Source organism: Hemitrygon akajei, chromosome 3, assembly GCF_048418815.1.
Source record: "Hemitrygon akajei chromosome 3, sHemAka1.3, whole genome shotgun sequence".
NCBI lineage: Eukaryota > Metazoa > Chordata > Chondrichthyes > Myliobatiformes > Dasyatidae > Hemitrygon > Hemitrygon akajei.
In genome coordinates, this window is record NC_133126.1 from 186,287,128 (window position 1) to 186,309,780 (window position 22,653).

Here is a 22,653-nt window from a genome sequence, read left to right on the forward strand (position 1 = left end):
TTCAAAGAAGAGTGGGTATATTTTCCTGCTGACTTGGGTCAATATTTATTCCTCAGTTAATGATTTTAAATGATTATTTTATCACTGCTGTTTGTGGGACCTTGCTGTATTCAGATTGACAGTAGGGTTTCCCATGTATTTGAAGAAAATAGATAATTGACTGTAAAGTGCTTTGGGATGTACTGACACTTCAAAATGTTTTTTCCCCACATTGTTATAGGGTCAATTTGCACATTTTAATATGACCAGCTTTGTGTCTAAATATAAATACAAATTTAATTGTTAGCTTGACTATCTGGGGTTCTAATTCTTTGGATGAATTTTTTTTTCAGTATTCCATTGATAATCAAACACAGAATTTTGAGGATCTCCCAGCAAGATTTGGTTACCGCCTTCCTAAAGATGGTTTAAAGGTAAAATATTGTAATTTATTAGTGGATTAGTGAAGGGGTTTTGAGAAAATTGTCAATTCAGAGTAAAATCCCATCAATCTGTTTCTTCCTGTTGATGAGTCATAAACTCTGTCAATTCCTTGCCAAGTATCTGATTCTCCATCCTGTTCTGTAGCTGTATCTTAAAATGAAAATGTGTTCTCACCTGCTGTGGTAGCTCCTTAAGCAGCTTGGTGAAACTTTTGTTATGGATTGTTTCTAGGATATTTTCAGAATCGGAATCAGATTTAATATCACTGGCATATGTTGTGAAATTTAACTTAACGGCAGCAGTACAATGAAATACATGATAAGTAAATGTAGAGAAAAGTACTGAATGACATTAAGTATATAATATATTCTGATTCTGGTAACTATATTGTATAAAGCTGAGGTGACCAGTGAAGTTGAATGGATAGGACTGATTTCTCTTGGCAGAGATGTCAAAAACCACGGTAGACAGTAGTTGGTAAAAGGATTAGAGGGGAGATGAGGTAAATATTCCTCAGTGGTCAGATAGTTAATGCATGAAAGGATGGTAGAAGCTAAAAACCCTAATTTCATTTCAGTAGTACTTGAATATGTATTTGAGGTGTTTGCAACCCTGCAGGTCATTTAATCCAATTAAATAGAATTAGATAAAGTAGCTCTTTAATGATTGACACAGGTATAACGTGAAAACTATTATGTTCTGCGTTGTAAATGTTCTGTGATTCTGAAGTAATCTTTCAGAGCAAAATTATGAAAAATCATTAACATGGTTTCTCAAAATTGTTATGTTCTTTTCTGTATTCGTTCTCAATTTAGTGGTAGTCAGTTTTTGTCTTTAATCAAAAAATTGGAGCACTTGGTTTACAGACAAGAAACAGATAGAATAAATTGGCCATTTTTTAATGGGGAGACTAGAATTAGTGTGATGCTACAGGAGTTGGTGTTCGGACTCCAGCTGTTCAGTTGACATTGATTTGGCTGAGGAGGTGATATCAAAATATAAAGTAAATTTATTATCAAAGTACATGTATGCCGATGTGCCTTCCGTGGATGGTCCAGAGAAGCAAAAAGGGAAGGCTAACTGATTAAGACCATAAATCATAGGAGTAGAATTAGGCCATTCAGACTATCAAGTCTGCTTTGCCATTCCATTGTTGCTGATTTATTATCCCTGTCAACCTCATCCTCCTGCCTTCTCTCTGTAACCTTTGATGCCCTTACTAATCAAGAATTTATCAACCTCAGTTTTAAATGTACCCAATGACTGACCTCCACAGCTGTCTGTAGCAAGGAATTCCACATTTTCACCACTCTCTAGCTGAAGAAATTCCTTATATCTGGTCTAAATGGATGTCCTTGTATTCTGAGGCTTTGCCCTCTTGGAATGTATTAGGACACAGTAGAAAAAATATAGAAAAAGGATAGGTATCTACATGGATAAAAAGTTCAAGAAAAGAGCAGTAGTTTGGATTGAGAGATTGAAAGGTGCTCAGAGGTCCTTGTATATCAGTCATTGAAGATATACCCACAGATAATTAAAACAATGACAGTGATGGATCTTTATTTTAAGAGGGCTTGCGCATGAGTAGAGTCACCTTGCTGCATTGTGCAGGATTTTATTCAGACCTCATCTAGAATATTACACAGTGTGTTCTGCCAACTCAAGAAAGGCTCTAAATTAGGATAAGGGAGCTGCAATGAATGTTCACCTGATTTGGTTACTAAGATGGGAGAATTGTCCTGTGATGTCTATGGTTATGAGTTTAGAAGAATGAGTAGTAATGTTAATGAAGCATACAAAATTATTGGAGCTTGACAGAGTAGGTTTACGGATGATGTTTCTTTTGGCTGGGATGTTCAGAACTGTTTGTCACATTCATAATGCTGACTGTTTATGGCAGATGAATGATCACAGGAATGAATGGTTAACTTACAAGGAACATTTGATGGCGCTGGCCTGTATTCGCTGGAGTTTAGAAGAATGAGGGTGGATATTGAACAGCCTAGGTAGAGTGGATGTGGAGAGAATAATTCCTATAATGAGGGAGTTTAGGACCAGAGGACATAGCCTCAGAATAGAAGGACGTCCCTTTAGAACAGAGATAAGGCAGAATTTCTTTAGCTGGAGGGTGGTGAATATGTGGAATACTTTGCCACAGACTGCTATGGAGGCCATTCATTAGATATATTTACAGCAGAGGATGATAGTTTCTTGATAGTAAGGGTGCCAAAGGTTATGGAGAGAAGGCAGGAGAATGGAGTAGAGGGCAGTATTATATCAGCCATGATAGAATGGCAGAGCAGATTTGGTGGGTCAAATGGCTTAATTCTGCTCCTATGGTCTTATGAGAAGACTTTTTCAATCTTGTGGGTAATGAATCTTCTCGATGCTGGTGAGAAGAAGACAGATGTGCCTTTTGGATATTAAGGGAATCAAGGGATTTGAGATGGATAGAGGGAAAGGTGGCTGCAATGGAAGGTTAGCCATAAATGTGAGAGCAGACACATGGGACAGAATGGCTGATTCCTGCTACTAAAAGCCAAAGTTGAACCAAATGACCACTTTGGAGAGAAATTAATTTTTGGTTCTGCTATATTTTCTTCACCGGCTTTTCGAGTGACACAAGGGTTTGAATGAAAATTTGGTTTCAGTACTTAGCTAGCACCATTTACAAGCTACTTGTATAACCCATCCACAGAAGCAGTTACAGCTTTATAATGAATTAATTTTAATTTATGGGTAGATGGTAACAACTTGATTTTGTCTTGTCCCAAGTTTAGTAAGTATCATCAAGACAAGTTTTCAAAGTAATAAATACTTAATTGTATATTTTAACAAAATAAAATTGTATTTTTTCACTGCCTGAATATTGTATAAAGGAATAAAACCTAAAAGGTTAGAGATTGATCAGATTGGAAATCTTTTTCATTCTAACAGATCTTGGAGATTTGTTTCTGCCAAAAAGTTTCAGATGTTGGGGATCAACTGAGATTTTCATATTGTGAGGTGGACTTTTAATTAGGCAGAGGATATGGAGCAAAGGTAGAGTGTCAGAAATAAACTCAATATGATGTTTCAATATGCAAGGAATAGTCTAGTCTCTGTCCCATGGAGTCATTTCTGCTGTTTGCTTTGTTATCCAGGCAATTATTGCAGTACACATGATGTTATATGGTAGACTTTTCAATTTGACAGGGAATAATTGAATTTTTACAAATATTACAATTGATTGCTAGTTTCAGCGTTTTTCTTCTGTGCTTCCTCTGCTCAGAAGGGAGTTGGACATGAATGCTGCTACTCATGATGCTCGGTGGGGTGTGCTGTTTTCCTTTTTGGAGGACTTTACTTCTCCTTTGGTTAACTCTGTTTGAAATTAAAATTTGATAGTGTGAACTCTGCATGGGTAATTGGATCAGCCATCTTCTGCACAGCAATATTAATAGGTCATTCATATGATTTTTTACATTACATCAGTTATTTAATAACTCTACTTTTAGCAAAATTATTCTATAATGCTAAAATCATTGATTTGATTCAAGTTAGTATTATATTTGTAATGACTCGATTGATGTAGAAAATTAAAAATTTATATTGTAATCTAGGAAGTACTTGGGGATTGTGGTGGTAGTCACTTTCTCTTTTGTCTCTGAATGGTGATGCATGACAATAGGGTGTTGCAAAAGCTGAAATTGTGTTACAGGTCTCATTATTCATAAACTCGTTAAAAGGAAAATCATTCCTTGTTTACATTCTGCATTTAATGTGATGGCACGGGGGATACTTTTTTTGTGAATGTCATGGATGTCTTGAAAGTAAGATCATTTGGCCCTGCTAATAAAGTGAGTCCTTAGGAAAAGAAGGTTCAGCCGTCTTTGATTGCTAATGGCACATGCAACAGCAATATGCTATAATAAGCCAAATGATCCTAACCGCTGCAGCCACCCATGTGAGATTCAGCCAAATTTATCTTTCCAACTATGAATAATGGATGTGAGAATTTTGTATGTTTTCTTTCTATATAGGTTATTGCATTCATTAGAGAGATCTTGTCAACTGCAAGTAAATAACAATTGTATATTTAGTTGTGCTAATCTGCATGTTAGATTGATGTGGTAGCCTTCTTTTACCACATGTATTGTTGGAGTAAAGCTAAAGAGTTTGATTATTAGGCAACAGTCCAGTAAAAATAATTATAAAACTGATTGGACCAATAATGAGAACAGTGCTGCTAATGAGCAAATTTCCAAACTATAAAAAGATCTGTCATATTTCTGTGCTACTATAGTCATTGAAAAGTTTTTAGTTGACGGGGCGGGAAGAGAGTGGTGATGGAGGGTGGGAGGGGGAAGATGGTGCTAATTTTTGCATGGCAGTAGCACTCCTGCCTCATTTGGAAAGTTGTGGTCAGTCCCATCCTGGAGATGTGAACATATAATTTAGGCTGATACTACTGGAGCAGTCTTTTGTAAAGGACATTTTAACTCGTATTGCGTTTGGGGAGGGAATCTGCAGTTGGATAAGATCTTGGTATGTCACTGGTGAAACATAGAAATCTACAGCACATTACAGGCCCTTCGGCCCACAATGTTGTGCCGTGCATGTAAGCTACTCCAGGAACTGCCCAGGATGTTCCTACCACATAGCCCTTTATTGTTATTCAGTACTGTTATTGTTTTACCTTGTTCTACCTCAGTGCGCTGTGTAATGTTTTGATCTGTATGGATAGTATGAAAGACGAGCTCTTCATTGTATCTTGGTATGTAAGTCACTAATAAACCAATACCAATATTTTTCTGTATATTTTGTGCATATCTGTCTTAATTTAAGTTTGTTAAGTTAGGTTTGTTGTCATCTTGTAATGTACTGTGCTGCTCCTGCAAAAACATACTTTTCATGGCATATATACCATGGGTATCGTGTGGAAAAACATTCCAACTGGTTGCGTTACCATCTGAATGAGAGGAGATCTTTTAGAAACATAAAATTATGAAAGGGATAGATAAGATGGAGGCAGGAAAGTCGTTTCCGCTGGTAGGTGAAATCAGAATTAGGGGACATAGCCTCAAGATTCGGGGGAGTAGATTTAGGACGGAGATGAGGAGGAACTGCTTTTCCCAGATGCTGGTGAATCTGGAATTCTCTGTCCAATGAAGTAGTGTAGACTACCTCAGTAAACATATTTAAGACAAAATTGGATAGATTTTTGCATAGTAGGAGAATTAAGGGTTATGGGGAAAAGGCAGGTAGGTGGAGATGAGTCCATGGCTAGATCAGCCATGATCTTATTGAATGGCAAAGCAGGCTTCGCAGACCAGATGGCCTATTCCTGCTCCTATTTCTTGTGTTCTTGTGTATGGAGGTGCCAATGCATAGCATTAGAAAAAAAAACTGCAGAAGATTACAAACTCAGCCAACCACATTATGGGCAACTAGCCATTGTGGATATCTTCAAAAGGTGATGACTCAAGAAGGTGGCAACCATCATTAAGGACTCCTATCATTCAAGACATGCCCTCTTCTCATTACTACCATCAGGAAGGAGATACAGGAACCTGACGACACACACTCAGCAGTTTACAAACTGCTTCTTACCCTCCTCCATCAAATTTCTGAATAGCTCATGAATGCTACCTCATTTTGCTTTCTTTTTGTATTCATTTATAATTTTTGTATTATATTGCAAGTTTCATGACATAGGCTAGTGATAATAAATTTGATTCTGATAGTGTGGTCCAAATTAAGGGTAAGAACTGGTTTAATCAGATATGAAATTAGATAAGGCTATACTTTCTCACCAGTCTTGCTGAATCCCTTAGGAAGGATGGAGGTTCAAGAGGTGACACTCCCATGCAATTGGCTATATTTAAGAGTGAGTTAGATATGGCCCTTGTGGCTAAAGGGATCAGGGGGTATGGAGAGAAGGCAGGTACAGGGTTCTGAGTTGGATGATCAGCCGTGATCATACTGAATGGCGGTGCAGACTCGAAGGGCTGAATGGCCTACTCCTGCACCTATTTTCTATGTTTCTATGAGACATTTGGGTCATAGCTTCCATGCATGTGGATTATGTCACCTCTACAGAGAGTTTCCATGAGCCTATAGATAAGATAGGATGTCAATGGCCAGTCCAATCTTCCTTTTTGGCCTCTGGTTGAACAGATTCTTTGTTCCATCCTTGTTATGTTGATTACCTGAAGAGGCTGTGAATATGGGTCCAAATAGCTGGGGCATGGACTGACTAGATTCTACTCAGACCATGCCCCAGCTCTTCAGACCCATATTCTACTCATAGAACTTAATAGCCAAGAAGCAAAAAGTAGGATTGCAGGAAGGAAATTGGTCTTTGAACATGAAGGACTCATGGTTTCAGTGTAAGATGTGCAACTGATGTCCAAGGCCAACAGCTGAGCTGTGCAATCAGTCATCTGGGCTGACTTCCATTTCCTCTGGAAATTGCAGTGGATTATATCCTTAGAGGCAGAATATAGAAATCTCAAGAGAAGGGTGGGAGTAATTGTGTGATCCATAGGATTAATGTACTTAGTGAGGCCCTTGTTCTTACATTTGTACAAGTGATTCTGGAGATGCTGGAAATCCAGAGTAACACACAAAATGCTGGAGGAACTCAGGAGGTCAGGCAGCATGTATGGATGGAAGTAAACAATTGACATTATGGCTACGACCCTTCAGGACTAGAAATGAAGGGGTAAGAAGCCAGAATTGTGGGGGGAGGTGGGAAAGAGTACAAGCTGGCAGGTGATGTGAAGCAAAGTGAGGGGAAGATTGGGGGGTGGTGGGATAAAGTATAAAGCTGGGAGGCAATAGATGGAAAAGGCTGAAGAAAAAAGAATCTGATGGGAGAGGAGAGTGGACCATGGGCCAAAAGGAAGGAGGAAGGGCACCAGAGGGAAGTGATAAGGCAGGTGAAGAGAAGAGAAGGTGTAAGAGGGAAGCCAGAATGAGAAAAGAAAGGGGGAGGGGAGAATTTTTTCTTACATTTGTACGTGATTACATCAAGCTCTGCTTTGACCTTGCAAAATACAAGTACTGTGCTCATACTTAAAATCTGTTTTCCCCATGTTGCGAAGGATGCTTTCCTTTCCCTTTCTGGTATTTTGAAGGAACATTTTGATTCTAGTTTGCTCCTCCATTTCCCACAAACCTTTTCACCACTTACTGTGCATTCCTTTGGAACTGTAGGAGGTGCAAATGGTTTTACACCTTCCTTTCCCAGATAATCTTTTCCAGGTGAAGCAGTGATTCCAATCTAGTTTATAACATTCAGTTTTTTTACAATATACACTCAGTGGCTACTTTATTGGGTACCCCTTGCATCTAATAAAATGGCCACTGAGCGTATGTTTGTGGTCTTCTACTGTTGACGTCCATTTACTTCAAGGTTCGACGTGTTGTGTGTTCAGAGGATGCTTTTCTGCACACACTATTGCAAGATGTGGTTATTTGAGTTGCATTTGCCTTCCTGTCAGCTTGAACCAGTCTGGCCATTCTCCTCTGACCTCTCTCATTTAACAAGGTGTTTTCACTCACAGAACTGGTGCTTAGTGGAACAACACACATACAAAGTGCTGGAGGAACCCAGCAGGCCAGGCAGCATTTATGGAAAAAAAGTACAGTTGACGTTTTGGGCTGAAACCCTACGGCAGGACTCAATGGATGTGTTTTGTTTCTCGCACAGTTCTCTGTAAACTTGAGCAGGGGTTCCCAACTTTTTTTATGCAATGGACCCCTACCATTAACCAAGGGGTCTGTGGATTCCAGGTTAGGAACTTCTGCTCTAGAGACTGTTGTGTGTGAAAATCCTAGAAGATCAGCAGTTTCCATCTGGCACCAACAATCATTCCACGGTAAAAGTCACTTGGAGCACATTTTGCCCCATTCTGATGTTTGGTCTGAACAACAACTGAACCTCTTGACAATGTCTGCATGCTTTTATGCATTGAGTTGCTGCCACATGATTGACTGATCATTAACGAGCAGAGGTTCACCAAATGAAGTGGCCACTGTGTGTAGTCTCCATTGTTGGATAAACGAGATATGTGTTGGGTGACTGAAAATATTGGAGGATAATCTGTTTGGTCTACAGGGAAGAACAAGTTTTCTACTGCTTGCTATGTTAATTCTCTATATTAACTCCCACTGAAACCTATGTATTTGTGGCCTTCTGTTCTGCTGTAATAAGATGGAATGTGAGCTTGAGAAGCAGCATCTCCACCTCCCATCTGGGCATATTACAGTCCGTAGGGTTCCATATAATTTTACAAAGATGAGGGACTTTTGATGTGGGTCTGGAAAAGGCAACACTGGAAGAACTCAGCAGGTCAAGTAGTGTCTGTGAGGGCAGAAGGTTCAGAGCTTCATTTATTATTAAAGCAGTACCCATATACAACTCTGAAATTTGTATTTCTCCAGATAGCCACAAAACAAAGAACATGAAAGTCATTCCAGAGAGAAACATCAAACCCACCCATACAAAAAAGAGCGGCATCCCGATCATCAACCCCCCCCCCCCCCAAAATCCCCCTCACCCCGCACAAAATGGAACAGGAACATCGCCCCCAAAAAAACAATCCCTCCCCCATGCCAAAAAACTAACAGAGCATCACCGCTTAAACACCCCTCGCACAGCAAGACACAAAAGGAACGGGCAATTTTAAAAAACACAATATAAATACCATGGATCTGAAAAGCTCCACAGTCCAAAAACACAGTTATCTAATCCGTAAGTGCAGAACCATGATACCGTCCTACCATATCACTGACATTCATTGAAAGAGAGGAACGCTACATGAGGCAGAGAGGCATACCCGCCTGCCATGGCGAGCCACACAGTAATAGGCTGCTCACAGATTCCTTCTCCCACAGCAATCAAAAGGCAAGCAGTTGGCGTAGCAACTCTTGCTTGCCTTCTGCACTCAACCTCAATATCTCGGTCTTCCTCGATGCTTTAAATGGTGAAATGGAGTTGAACATCGGCTTGCACCCTGTCTTGAAGTTTCTTTGCATCCAGGCCGTCTAAGTACATGCTCGCTTCCTGGAATCTTCTCTGAGCCAGCAAAGCGCTAAATCACTCAATCGCCAAGCTGTAAATTGCAGGCTCTGTCAGTGTATCCTAGAGTTTCTAGTCAGTTGCTGCCTGACCTGCTGAGTTCCTCCAGCATTTTCTGTGTGTTACTGCCAATGTTTCTGGTCAAGTTCTTGCATCAGGACTGAGGAAGAAGATTGTTTGTGAGGTCTGTGCGTAAAAGCACGAGGAGAGGGTGGGACAAGAGCTAGTAGGTGATGGATGGAAGCAGATGGGGAAAGTAGGGGTAAGTCTCAAAGTGGTGTCTCCATTTGCCAGAACCAAGTATACAATCAGTTGTCACTTTAGTAGGTACAGGAAGTAACTAATGAAGTGGCCACTGAGTGTTTGTTCATGTTGTTCTGCTGCTGTAACCCATCCACTTCAAGGTTTGGTGTGATAAGAGATGCACTTCTGCACACCACTGCTTGGTTATTTGAGTCACTGTCATCTTCCTGTCAGGTTGAACCAGTCTGGCCATTCTCCTTTAAACTTGCATTTCTGTGGGTGGTTTTACCCACTGAACTGTCACTCACGGGACATTTTTTGTTTTGCACCATTCTCTGTAAACGCTGGAGAATGTTGTGTGTGTGTTTTTTTTTAAATCAATCAGCAGTGTCTGAGATACTCAAACCACCCTGTCTGGCACCAACAATAATTCCATGGTCAAAGCCACTTAAATCACATTTCTTCACCATTCTGATGTTTAGTCTGAATAACAACTGAACCATGCCTGCATGCTTTCATGAATTTAGTTGCTGCCACATTATTGACATTGCCAAATATTTGCATTAATGAGCAGGTGTACCTAATAAAGTGACCACTAATTGTAGTTGAGTCATTACTGTATAGAACATCTCCATTCAATCTCAGTATTTCTATATTCAGATTCAAATTTATTTATCCTGCATGCACGTCAACACATTGAAAACTTTGTTTGCATTAACAATAAGCACACCCAATCCGCAAGTGTCACCACACATTCCAGCACCAACACAACATGCCTACAATGTTCTATAGAACAACACAAGCAGCAAAAACAAAACAAGACACCAACAGCAAAAAAGCATGCCCCTTTCCCATCCCTGTCACCCACTCACACAGCTAGAAAGGTTTCCAACCTCAGGACAGACTGCCTCTAGGCCTCCAGCTCTTGTCCCCAGATTCTCTGACTCAGACTCTCAAATACTGGGCCTCCAACTTTGTGAGACCTTTAGACCCTCATGGCTCCTTTGAGCCTTGATTTTTGCACCTCTATCCTTTGGTTTGCCTTCACTTTAATTATCCTCCCAACACCACTTGAACCTCCTACTGATTTCAAGATCGCCACTGCCTTAGAACGTTTGGCATGTCATTGAACTCGACTGTTGAGGCTATGGTGCAAGAAAAAGATAATTAAAGTTACACATCTCTACGCCAATCCATTTTTATTTGTTTCAGTGCCAGTTCTTTTAGCCTTAGACTATCGCTACTTAAGTCATTTAATCTCGCAGGAATTCCACCCCATCACAAGATCGTTTATTCTGTTTTGCCACCTTTTTTGATTTTTTTTTCTTAGTAGAGAAGTTTTTTTCCCATTCTGGTGAAAGGTCATTTACATGAAGCCTTCGCAGTTGTTTTATTTAGCTCAATCGATGCTGCCTGATTTGAATATTTAATACATTTTGTCTTCATTTAAATGCTTAAAGATAAAACAGCAGGCCCAAGTGGAATTTACATCAATCCTGTTTATTAGATTTGGCAGACTGCAACCTTTTGTTTTCCGAAGTACACCTTAAAGTATGAAGGGTAAAAGTTTAGCAGTTAGTGTGATGCTCCAGGCGTTCCAGAGTTCAGTTGTGACACTGTCCGTAAGGAGTTGAACAGGTACTTTGGATCTGTCTTCACTAGGGAAGACACAGACAATCTCCCAGGTGTAATAGTGGCTAGAGGACCTAGGGTAACAGAGGAACTGAAGGAAATTCACATTAGGCAGAAAATGATGTTGGGTAGACTGATGGGACTGAAGGCTGATAAATCCCCAGGGCCTGATGGTCTGCGTCCCAGGGTACTTAAGGAGGTGGCTTTAGAAATCGTGGATGCATTGGTAATCATGTTCCAATGATCTAGAGATTCAGGATCAGTTCCTGAGGATTGGAAGGTAGCTAATGTTATCCTGCTTTTTAGAAAAGAGGGAGAGAGAAAACAGGGAATTATAGACCAGTTAGCCTGACATCAGTGGTGGGGAAGATGCTGGAGTCAATTATAAAAGATGCAATAGTGGCACATTTGGATAGCAGTAACAGGATCGGCCCGAGTCAGCATGGATTTACGAAGGGGAAATCATGCTTGACTAATCTTCTGGAATTTTTTGAGGATGTAACTGAAAATGGACAAGGGAGAGCCAGTGGATGTAGTGTACCTGGACTTTCAGAAAGCCTTTGATAAGGTCCCATGTAGGAGATTAGTGGGCGAAATTAGAGCACATGGTATTGGGGGTAAGGTACTAACATGGATAGAAAATTGGTTGGTAGACAGGAAACAAAGAGTAGGGATTAGCGGGTCCTTTTCAGAATGGCAGGCAGTGACTAGTGGGGTACCACAAGGCTCAGAGCTGGGACCGCAGCTATTTACAATATACATTAATGATTTAGATGAAGGGATTAAAAGTAACATTAGCAAATTTGCAGATGACACAAAGCTGGGTGGCAGTGTGAAACATGAGGAGGATGTTAGGAGAATGCAGGGTGACTTGGACAGGTTGGGTGAGTGGGCAGATGCAGTTTAATGTGGATAAAAGTGAGGTTATCCACTTTGGTGGCAAGAACAGGAAGGCAGATTACTATCCGAATGGTGTCAAGTTAGGAAAAGGGGAAGTACAACGAGATCTAGGTGTTCTTGTACATCAGTCACTGAAAGTAAGCATGCAGGTACAACAGGCAGTGAAGAAAGCTAATGGCATGTTGGCCTTCATAACAAGGGGAGTTGAGTATAGGAGCAAAGAGGTCCTTCTGCAGTTGTACAGGGCCCTGGTGAGACCACACCTGGAGTATTGTGTTCAGTTTTGGTCTCCAAATTTGAGGAAGGACATTCTTGCTATTGAGGGAGTGCAGCGTAGGTTCACGAGGTTAATTCCTGGGATGGTGGGACTGTTGTATGTTGAAAGATTGGAGCAACTGGGCTTGTATACACTGGAATTTAGAAGAATGAGAGGGGATCTGATTGAAACATATAAGATTATTAAGGGATTAGACACGCTAGAGGCAGGAAACATGTTCCCGATGTTGGGGGAGTCCAGAACCAGAGGCCACAGTTTAAGAATAAGGGGTAGGCCATTTAGAACAGAGTTGAGGAAAAACTTTTTCACCCAACGTGTTGTGGATCTATGGAATGCTCTGCCTCAGAAAGCAGTGGAGGCCAATTCTCTGGATGCTTTCAAGAAAGAGTTAGATAGAGCTCTTAAAGATAGCGGAGTCAAGGGATATGGGGGGAAGGCAGGAACGGGGTACTGATTGTGGATGATCAGCCATGATCACATTGAATGGTGGTGCTGGCTTGAAGGGCCAAATGGCCTACTCCTGCACCTATTGTCTATTGAGTTTGAACATGAGCCATATGGGTTTCCTCCAGATGCTTTGGTTTCCTCTCACGGTCCAAAAACGTGCTGGTTAGTAAGTTAATTGGTCATTGTAAATTGTCCTTGATTAGGCTAGGTTTAAATGGCTGGGCGGTGCAGTTCGTTGGGCTGTAAGGGCCTGTTCTATGCTGCATCAATAAATAAAGTGCCCTGTAATTGAATGTATTTGTGAGTTGTGAGTTTGCATATAAATGACTTGGATTGATGGCCCTCTGCAGGATTTGTTGAGAAATACTTTCATTCAATAAGGTGTTTTGTTCTTGTTTTAACAGCAGATGGTAGTGCTGAAACATTATATTTGGTGTGATTTGGAGATAGACAATTACAATCAATAATGAGGGACAATCACATAAAAGGTGTTTTTACTGTTTCCATACATGACTTGGTTCTGATATTTTTGCTCACATATATGAACATGCAAGCATTGTAACTTACTAACAGCTTCAGATTGAGGTTTATTTACCACATGTATATTGAAACATACAGTGAAAGATGTTGTTTGCACACTAAAGGATGTGCTGGCTGCAGCCTCCAAGTGTCACCACACATTCTGGTGCCAACATAGCATGTCCATAATGCTTGGCAGAATGACACGAGCAGCACCGGCAAAACAAGTCCTCCTTTGCTTATGTTCAGTTTAGTTTTGTACATTTCCTCACTTGGAATGCAGGAAATTGTGAGTTTGATTTTACAGATTTGAAATCGGGCATAATTCATTTGCTGGCATGAATCTTTTAAGCTTAATGTGCATCCACAAATAACACAAATTCTGGAGAAACTCAGTTGGTCAAGCAGCATATGTGGGGTGGGGGGGGGGATGGACAGTCAATGTTTCAGTTTGAGACCCTTTCATCTAGACCAGGGGTTCCCAAACTTTCTTAAACCATGGAGCTTTGCCATTAACTGAGAGGTCCGTGGACCCCAGGGAGGGATGAGTAGACTAGGGAAAAACAGAGAATGATCTCTGCAGAAACTGTGGCTGGTGGGATCCCTTGCCCTCATGTTGTCAAGTTACCGATGGGGCTGATGTGGAAATACTTGATCATAGTTGGTGCGACTGTAATTCCTAAATGCACCAAAGATTGTTGAAGTAAAATGTGGTCTATACACCTCAGAGTTCACTGCATGGTTAGTGCTCTGTCTTACCAGCCAACTGTGGAATACAAATGGCATGAGCCTCAGTCCCTGTTTTATGAGGAGTTGGGGGGTAGCAGGCTGTGGTGACAAACACAATCTACTTACTTCGGTATGGCAGAACCATTTATATATGTGCCCTGTTGTGTTTGTGACTTGCTGTTGCATTGTGTGGTTTTACAGATTGGACTATTAGTGACCAAGGTATAATAGTTAAAAGGAAATAGCATCTCACCAACCATTTCAACTGGCAACCCCAAATGGCTATAAGCACCCTCTAATAAAGCTATTGATGAACGTCAGAAGAATGTTTACTTTGGGGGGATGTAAAGTGGTAGTTGGAGAATCGAAGCAATATTGGTTTAATTATTTTACTTTACAACAGTTCAACCTGTGAATTTGCAGTATCCTTACAATGAAGAACCAATCTCAACATTGTCATTAAACCTAGCATTGTTATTTGATGGTGACCTTGCTAACGCAAAACTATTGCAACAGATTTCTTGAACCTCCGTTAATCTCTCTTGGCCAGGAAAGAGCCTCAGTAAATATTAGGGAATTGTTTCTTGGGTAATCATAGAAATTGTTTTACAACAGCCTTTGACATCTGTTGCCAAATGGCAAGTAACCCTTTGTCACTTTTTGCTTAAGATCAATTAAAAAGAGAATTTTGCAATAGATATTATTTCAGCTTTTCTTGAACTGTGGAACTAAATTTTTAAAATTTCTTTTTCTGTCCATGTCAGTTCTGATGTCCTCTGTCAATAGTGGTTTCAAATTAATTCAGATCAAAAAGCCATCAGCCAAAAACATTTAACTTTGTTATTCTCCTTACAAATGCATACTGCTGAGTATTTCCACAATTCCTGCTTTCAGTTTCCTTTTAAACTTGCCATCTGCAGTAAATTGCTTTCTTTTATTGTCTGCAGAGTAATCTGTGAGATACTATATGCTGCAGAACAGTAAACCACAGCTGCATTATCTGTGCCCTGAAATTGACCGTGAACTCTCTAGCCTTTGGAAAACAGATGCACTGACTTTCTTTCTGAAATTACAAATTTGGTCAGCCAAGAATCAAAATGTAATGTGCAGATGATTAACCACGGATTGACGTCATTCTAAACACAAAAGCTGTTACAAAACAATACAAGGTCAGAGGCCATGCTGATTTTCTGAAATATTTTAAATGCCTTTTATCCTTGAAGAGTATGAATGTAAGGAAAGGTGGTTGTTTATTTGAGTACAGTGTTAATCAAAATGTTTCGTATGTTGTCGCATAGACTGAGCTTTTAACTGTTGACGAGTTCTGGACACAGGAAGTGCAATGGTTGCAGCAATGCATCCCTTTTACCTGGTCGCTCTGCTGCTGCTAAATCCCAAAGTAGTTGGGCATTTCAGACTCCTGAACTAATGGAGATAACTTCACTCACCCCTTTCACTCAACTGGCCCCACACCTTATTGACTCACTTTCAAGGACTCTTTATCCAATGTTCTCGATAATCTTTGTTTATTTATTATCGTTATTATTATGTCTTTTTGTTTGGTATTTGCACAGTTTGTCTTTTACACATTAGTCGGAGGCAGTCTTTCATTGATCTCATTGCGTTTCTTCTATTTACTATGAATGCCCACAGGAAAATGAATTTGAGTTGTATATGGTGACATATATGTACTTTGATAATAAATTTAATTTGAACTTGCCAGTTTTTGTATTTCATATACTATCTTGCAAATGACTAATGGACAGTTGCAGTCTGCCTGTGATGACTTTTGCACAATATTGTAGATAAAAATTCTTGACGTTACAATGGTCATGCAGAATGCACGGATACAGATTTTGAGGTCAACAAGAAACAGTGGAGAGTTGTGGACACAAACATTTTTTTGCAGCCTCAGTAAAGCAGCCAGCATTATCAAAGACCTCACTAACCCCAGACATCCTTTCTTTCTTTCATTGAGCAGAAGATATAAGTGGCTATAAGTATATACCACCAGGGTCGAGGACAGCTTCTACTCCATTGTTATAAAACTATTGAACAGTTCCCTGGTCTAATTAGATTCACTCTGGACTGCAAACTGTCTAATTACGATCTTGCACTTTATTGTTTACCTGCACTGTATTTTCTGTTGATCTTACAGTTAATTCTGCAGTTTGTTGTTTTATCTTGTTCTACCTCAGTGCACTATTTGATCTGTATGGACAGTATGCAAGACAAAAATTTTCACTGTATATCAATACATGTGATCATAATAAACCAATTCCATTTAATACAACAGAGATGAAGGAAAATGCAACGGGATTATCCTCATTCAGCAAATCCTCCACCACACTACTTAAAAAGTAGTTAAAGGTCTATGTAAATAGAAGTGGTTTGCATTTTATCTGGTTTAGCTACTACTGGCCAAGTAGTTTCGATTCACAAACAACTGTTTTCCCTTTGTTGTTATATTTCTGAATGTCCATAAATCCATGAGCACTGTTTTATGTCTTTATATTTTGCACTATTTATTTACCGTATATTCCGGAGTATAAGCCTACCCCCATTTTCAAGGTTAAAGAAGTGACCTTTTCATGTTACCTTTGTATAAGCCAACCCCTTTTGTAGAGGTTTTTGATTTAACCAGAAATGATCACAAGATCTCACATGCCGGTACTCAGCTGTGCCGGATCCGAACCCCGGAAATTTTATGAACCTCGGCCTGCTAAGAAAACAGGCCTACACATTGTAGAGCATTATAGGCAAATTATTAATAAATAAATCAGGGAGAGAAATTTTGGATTAGGTTTCCAATGGAAAAGAATCCTCTGAAATGTAATCCCTGTGAAACCATTTAGCACCCATCATAATCTCGTTAAAACACAACATGGGGTGGTGGGATCAGTACGTGTACTCAGTATTGAGTTTGCGACCACTATGTACAAAAGATTAAAACGAATGCAATATGATGCTGGCTTCAAGGTGAAGGTTGTTGATTTTGCTAAAGGAAGGAATAATTCTGCAGCTGCTAAGAAGTTTAGTGTAAACGAGATAGAGTGGAGAAAGGCAGAGGACACGCTGAGGAAAATGCCAAAGACGAAATGTGCAAACCGCGGGAAAACATGCCAGTGGCCAGAACTGGAAGAAAAAGTTTCAGAGTGGGTGAATCACCAGCGATCGTCCGGATACGTTGTTGCCAGAGAAATGATTCGAGTTCAAGCGTTGAATTGGGCTGAAAAAAGGTCAGCGAAAATTTCAAAGCTACGCAAAGTTGGTGCACCCGATTTATGAATTAGACGTGATCCTGTGTTGAGACAAAAAACAAAGATTGCTCGGAAAATTCCCATGAGGTGTTGTTTACGTTCAAGAACGCTGCTGGATGGGTTGCTTGAAGTGGGTTAAAAAGGTGTGGCGTCGATGTCCTGAAGGTGTCAGGAAGGAGAATTCGCTATTTGTCTAGGACATGTTCAAAGCGCACTTGTCAGGTGAGACAAAAGCAGCATTGAAAGCTGAAAATACGGACATTGCAGTCATCCCCGGTGGTTTGATCTCCGTGCTCCAGCCACGAGATGTGAGTTTAAACAAACCAAAGAATTCATGCGTCAGCAGTGGAACCAATTTGACTCAAAAACAACCAATAAATACGACCTGTCTTCCGTTTATTAGTTTTTCCAAAGTTGGCACCCTCTGTATAAGCCGACCCCCTAATTTTAGGGCCAAATTCTCGGCTTATACACCGGAATTTACGGTATTTTGTAATTTATGCTAATTTTATGCATTTATACTCAACTTTTGCTGCAAAACAACAAATTTCATGAAGAGCTTAAAAAGAATACTGCTGACTCCACCCACCCAAGCAGTCACCTATTCACCGAATTGCCATCAGGGAGACGAAACAAGTCCATCACCACTCACCAGGACTACACATCATCTCCAAAGTTTCTTTTCTGTAGCTACCCAACTTCACAACAAAACTCACTTATGTAGTACCCTAATTGTCCCTGCATAACATCCGTTACATGGCCTTTTCTACTCTTGTTCTGCTGATAGTTATTGATTCTATTAAAATGTTCGCTTTTATTTAAGTTTGATTATTGATGTTCGTGCATGTGACCATTCTGCTAGTAGCTGATCACACTATTGTCTTGTAAATTGTTGGTTGCTGTTGTATTGTCTGTTACAGTATTGTCCAGTGTTTTATGCTTGGCACCGAACCACAATCAATTCTGGTATGTTTTGCATACTGGCAATAAAGTGATTCTGATTCTGACACAAACAAACCTGATACTGATTATGTTGTAGGCCAGATGCAAGCATCCATTGGAAAGGTTTTTTTTAAGACTATTCAAATATTTGAATCAAAGTGACCTTTTATTTCTCTAGCCTTCCTTTTATTTCCCAAAATAGTTTCCTTTAGACCTTGTTAGTCTGGAACTACCGTAGATTCCGGACTACAGAGCGCACCTGATTAAAAGCCGCAGGCTCTAATTTTAGAAATAAAATCAATTTTTTAATTGTAAAGGCCGCACCGGATTTTAGGCCGCACCGCTACTTTTAAATATACATACGTATCGGTAACACAAATTACGTTGCATATACTTTTTTACTGAACAGCACGAACAACATTCCAATATCTCCTAGCGACTGGTAAAAATATATATACTGCAGCTTACCAGGAAAAGTTATTGATCGACTTTAACTTAAAAGCAGCGTTTTCGCTCGGGTCTAATCGGCTCTGACGCGCTTGCGCAATGCGATCGGGTCTAATCGGGTCTAATCGGCTCTGACGCGCTTGCGCAATGCGATCGGGTCTAATCGGCTCTGACGCGCTTGCGCAATGCGATCGGGTCTAATCGGCTCTGACGCGCTTGCGCAATGCGATCGGGTCTAATCGGGTCTAATCGGCTCTGACGCGCTTGCGCAATGCGATCGGGTCTAATCGGCTCTGACGCGCTTGCGCAATGCGATCGGGTCTAATCGGGTCTAATCGGCTCTGACGCGCTTGCGCAATGCGATCGGGTCTGATCGGGTCTAATCGGCTCTGACGCGCTCGGGTCTTGCTTTTCTTCGAGTATTTTCCATGTTGATGAGGGTGAGTACAAATGACTGATTTACAATAATTTAATTGTGAAAGTGCGCTTGATTTATCGTACAATTTCATTGGACCTCTGTGAACTACTCATCAATTTTATTGGCCTACTGTTACGAGGCAAAATGTTTACGAGGCGGCATGAAAAAAAACCATGTATTAGCCGCTTTGGATTATAGGCCGCAGAGTTCAAAGCTGTTCAAAATGTGGGGAAAAAGTAGCGGCTTATAATCCGGAATCTACGGTAATTGTTTGCTCAGGTTTGCCATTTCCTCTTGAAGCCCACGAATGGAAATGCATACAAATAGTAATGGATGCAGCCCAGTCCATCACAGGAAAAGCTCTCCCCACTACTGAGCCCATGTACACAGAGCACTCCCACATGAAAGTAGCATCCACATCAAGAGTCCCACACCACCAGGTTCAGGAACAGTTACTACCCTTCAAACATCAGGTTCCAGAACAACTGTGGATAACTTCACTCCCTTCCACACAACCTATGGACTCTTATCTAAGTTTCCTACAACTTGTTCTTAGTTTTATTTATCTCCTGTTTAGTTATTCTTCTTTGTCTTTGTATTTGCACAGTTTCTCCTTTTGCAGTATGGTTGTTGGTCTTTGTACGTAGTTTTCCATTGATTCTATTGTATTTCTTTGTTCTACTATGCATGCCTGCAGGAAAATGAATCCCGGGGTAGTATATGACATATATATACTTTGATAATAAATTTACTTTGAACCTTTAGAAATTTTTGGCAGGAAGGTCAGCATATGTGTTGGGAGGAAAATGGCTGTGGCTCATCTTGCATCATTGATTTGTGCTAATGTAGTTGGGAGGTGTGCTTTGGAGGACATTTCTGTAATTTACTATTGCTCTGTCAAATGAGCAAACTATATTGCAAGACATAGGAGCAGAATTAGGCCACTTGGCCCATTGAGTCTGTTGACTAGGAGTGTTTCTCCTGATACTTTGTGACCTATGTCCCAGGAGCTCTTTAACAATTGACACTCCTTAACAATTGAATGGCTGAATTGAACCTAATAAAGCAGCATCTTTGCTTTTTGTACTTCGTCCCTCATTTAGTAAAGCATTTTGTTCCAAATAATAAACATAAGATGGTGGACGTGCAGAGTGTGAAACAGTGTTAACTTTTCAATTTGATGACATATCTGAATGCCAGGAAGTCAAGACAAACATATTTTCTGGTAGGAAATGGAATAGGGAAGAAAGTAAGAGTTTATAATGGAGTGAAGGGCCTGAGAGGTTAAAAACGATTAAAGGCATAAGGCAAACAGGGTGATAATTAGACATACAGAAGTTGGGTCTCAGATGTAAATGAGAGTAGTGAAGTCAATAGTATTATCTGAAACTGTTGAATTCGATGTTGTCTGTAATAATCCAAGATGAAAAATGCTCTTGGAACAAGCACTGAATGCATTTCATTTAGAACAGTGCAGTAGACAAAGAATATAGAATTAAAGTCACAGGAAGCTCAGTCTGGCTTGCAGACAGAATGGAGGTGTTCTATCAAGCTGTCACCCAGTCTGCGCCAAATTATTTCAGTCAGTACAAATGCTTCTTTGATGCCCTCCCATCTTCAGTGATGGGCATTAAAACAAAAAGCTGAGAGAGTACACTTTGCATGTTATACTAGTTCCCAATCTCCAATTGTTTGGGGCTGTAGGATAGTTGTCTATCTAGGCTGCAGATGCATCAGGTAGTCCATTTAAAATCCCATCTAAAGATCCTCGTTAATTGCCAGAATTGAAAAGTTGCAACTGTCTGATTGTGATCAGTGAAACACTTTGGATCAACTAAAACTGATTTTAAATTTGGTTTTGCAACACTATTCTTAATTCCAAATAAATTTGTCAGTGTTTATACAGGAGTCAAATTAAAATAGAAGTGTTGGGGGGTGGGAACCGAACTGAAGAGACGGAGGAAGGGGCTGTTGGCTCACAAATAGAGAAAGCTTGCAGATGGTGCGAGAGGGAGGATAGGCAGGTGATAGAGAAGGGATGTGCTCAGACCAATGGTTTGTGATATGTTGTAGCGGTGTGCTACACGCAGCGCTGAAATAACGACACGGAATCAGTGAGCTGCAGTTGCAAAAAAGGTTTATTCAAACTTCGCGGCCTCGCTTTAAAGCCTTCCTGTTCCCACCCTCCCTGGGCAGGAATGCTGTAGGGGGCACATATTCACAGTTCCGTCCTGCGCGCGGGCTTTTCCCCTTGCTGGTGAAGCAGGCTTGGTGCCCTTGTTTGGGACCGGCCTCAATGCCAGCGCGCGCCACTTTGTGAGCCGGTTCGAGTGCGCTGGGAAGTGGGTCGCCACAGTGTCTTAATTAATGCAAGAAGCATCATGAACAAAGCAGATGAGCTTTGAGCGTGCATCAATACTTGGAGCTATGATGTTGTAGCCATTACAGAGACTTGGATGGCTCGGGCAGGAATGGTTACTTAGGGTGCCAGGCTTTAGGTGTTTCAGAAAGGACAAGGAGGGAGGTAAAAGAGGTAGGGGCATGGCGCTGCTGATCAGAGATAGTGTCATAGCTGCAGAAAAGGAGGGAAGTCATGGAGGGATTATCTATGAAGTCTTTGTGGGTGGTTAAAAACAGGAAGGGGTCAATAACTCTACTGGGAGTTTTTTATAGACCACCTAACAGTAACAGGGACATTGAGGAGCAGACAGGGAGACAGATTCTGGAAAGGTGTAATAATAACAGGACTGTCGTGGTGGGAGATTTTAATTTCCCAAATATTGATTGGCATCTCCCTAGAGTGAGGGGTTTAGATGGAGTGGAGTTTGTTAGGTGTGTTCAGGAAGGTTTCCTGACACAATATGTATAGGCATCCGTTAACCTCGTGAGACCGTGGATTTGTGCCTTGGAAGGTTTCCAGGGTGCAGGCCTGGGCAGGGTTGTATGGAAGACTGGCAGTTGTCCATGCTGCAAGTCTCCCCTCTCCACGCCACCAATGTTGTCCAAGGGAAGGGCACTAGGGCTGATACAACTTGGCACTGGTGTCGTCACAGACGTGCCTTGCTCAAGGACTAGACCAATACCTTAACCACTTGGCCACGCACCACAATATATACACAATATGTAGATAAGCCTGTAAGAGGAGAGGCTGCACTTGATCTGGTATTGGGAAATGAACCTGGTCAGGTCTCTCAGTGGGAGAGCATTTTGGAGATAGTGATCACAGTTCTATCTCCTTTACTATAGCATTATAGAGAGATAGGAAAACGTTTAATTAGAGTAAGGGGAAATATAAAGCTATCAGGCAGGAACTTGGAAGCATAAATTGGGAACAGATGTTCTCAGAGAA

The 22,653-nt window shown here is 40.7% G+C and overlaps 1 protein-coding gene across 1 annotated transcript in view; it reads left to right on the forward strand.

The window, feature by feature from the left end:
* The window catches only part of rnf13 (ring finger protein 13), a 265,621-nt gene that overhangs the window by 65,692 nt on the left and 177,276 nt on the right, over window positions 1–22,653 (forward strand). Inside the window, exon 3 of the mRNA XM_073041583.1 lies at window positions 333–413. Within this exon, the coding sequence (XP_072897684.1) occupies window positions 333–413 (81 nt within the window). The remainder of the gene's footprint in view (window positions 1–332; window positions 414–22,653) is intronic.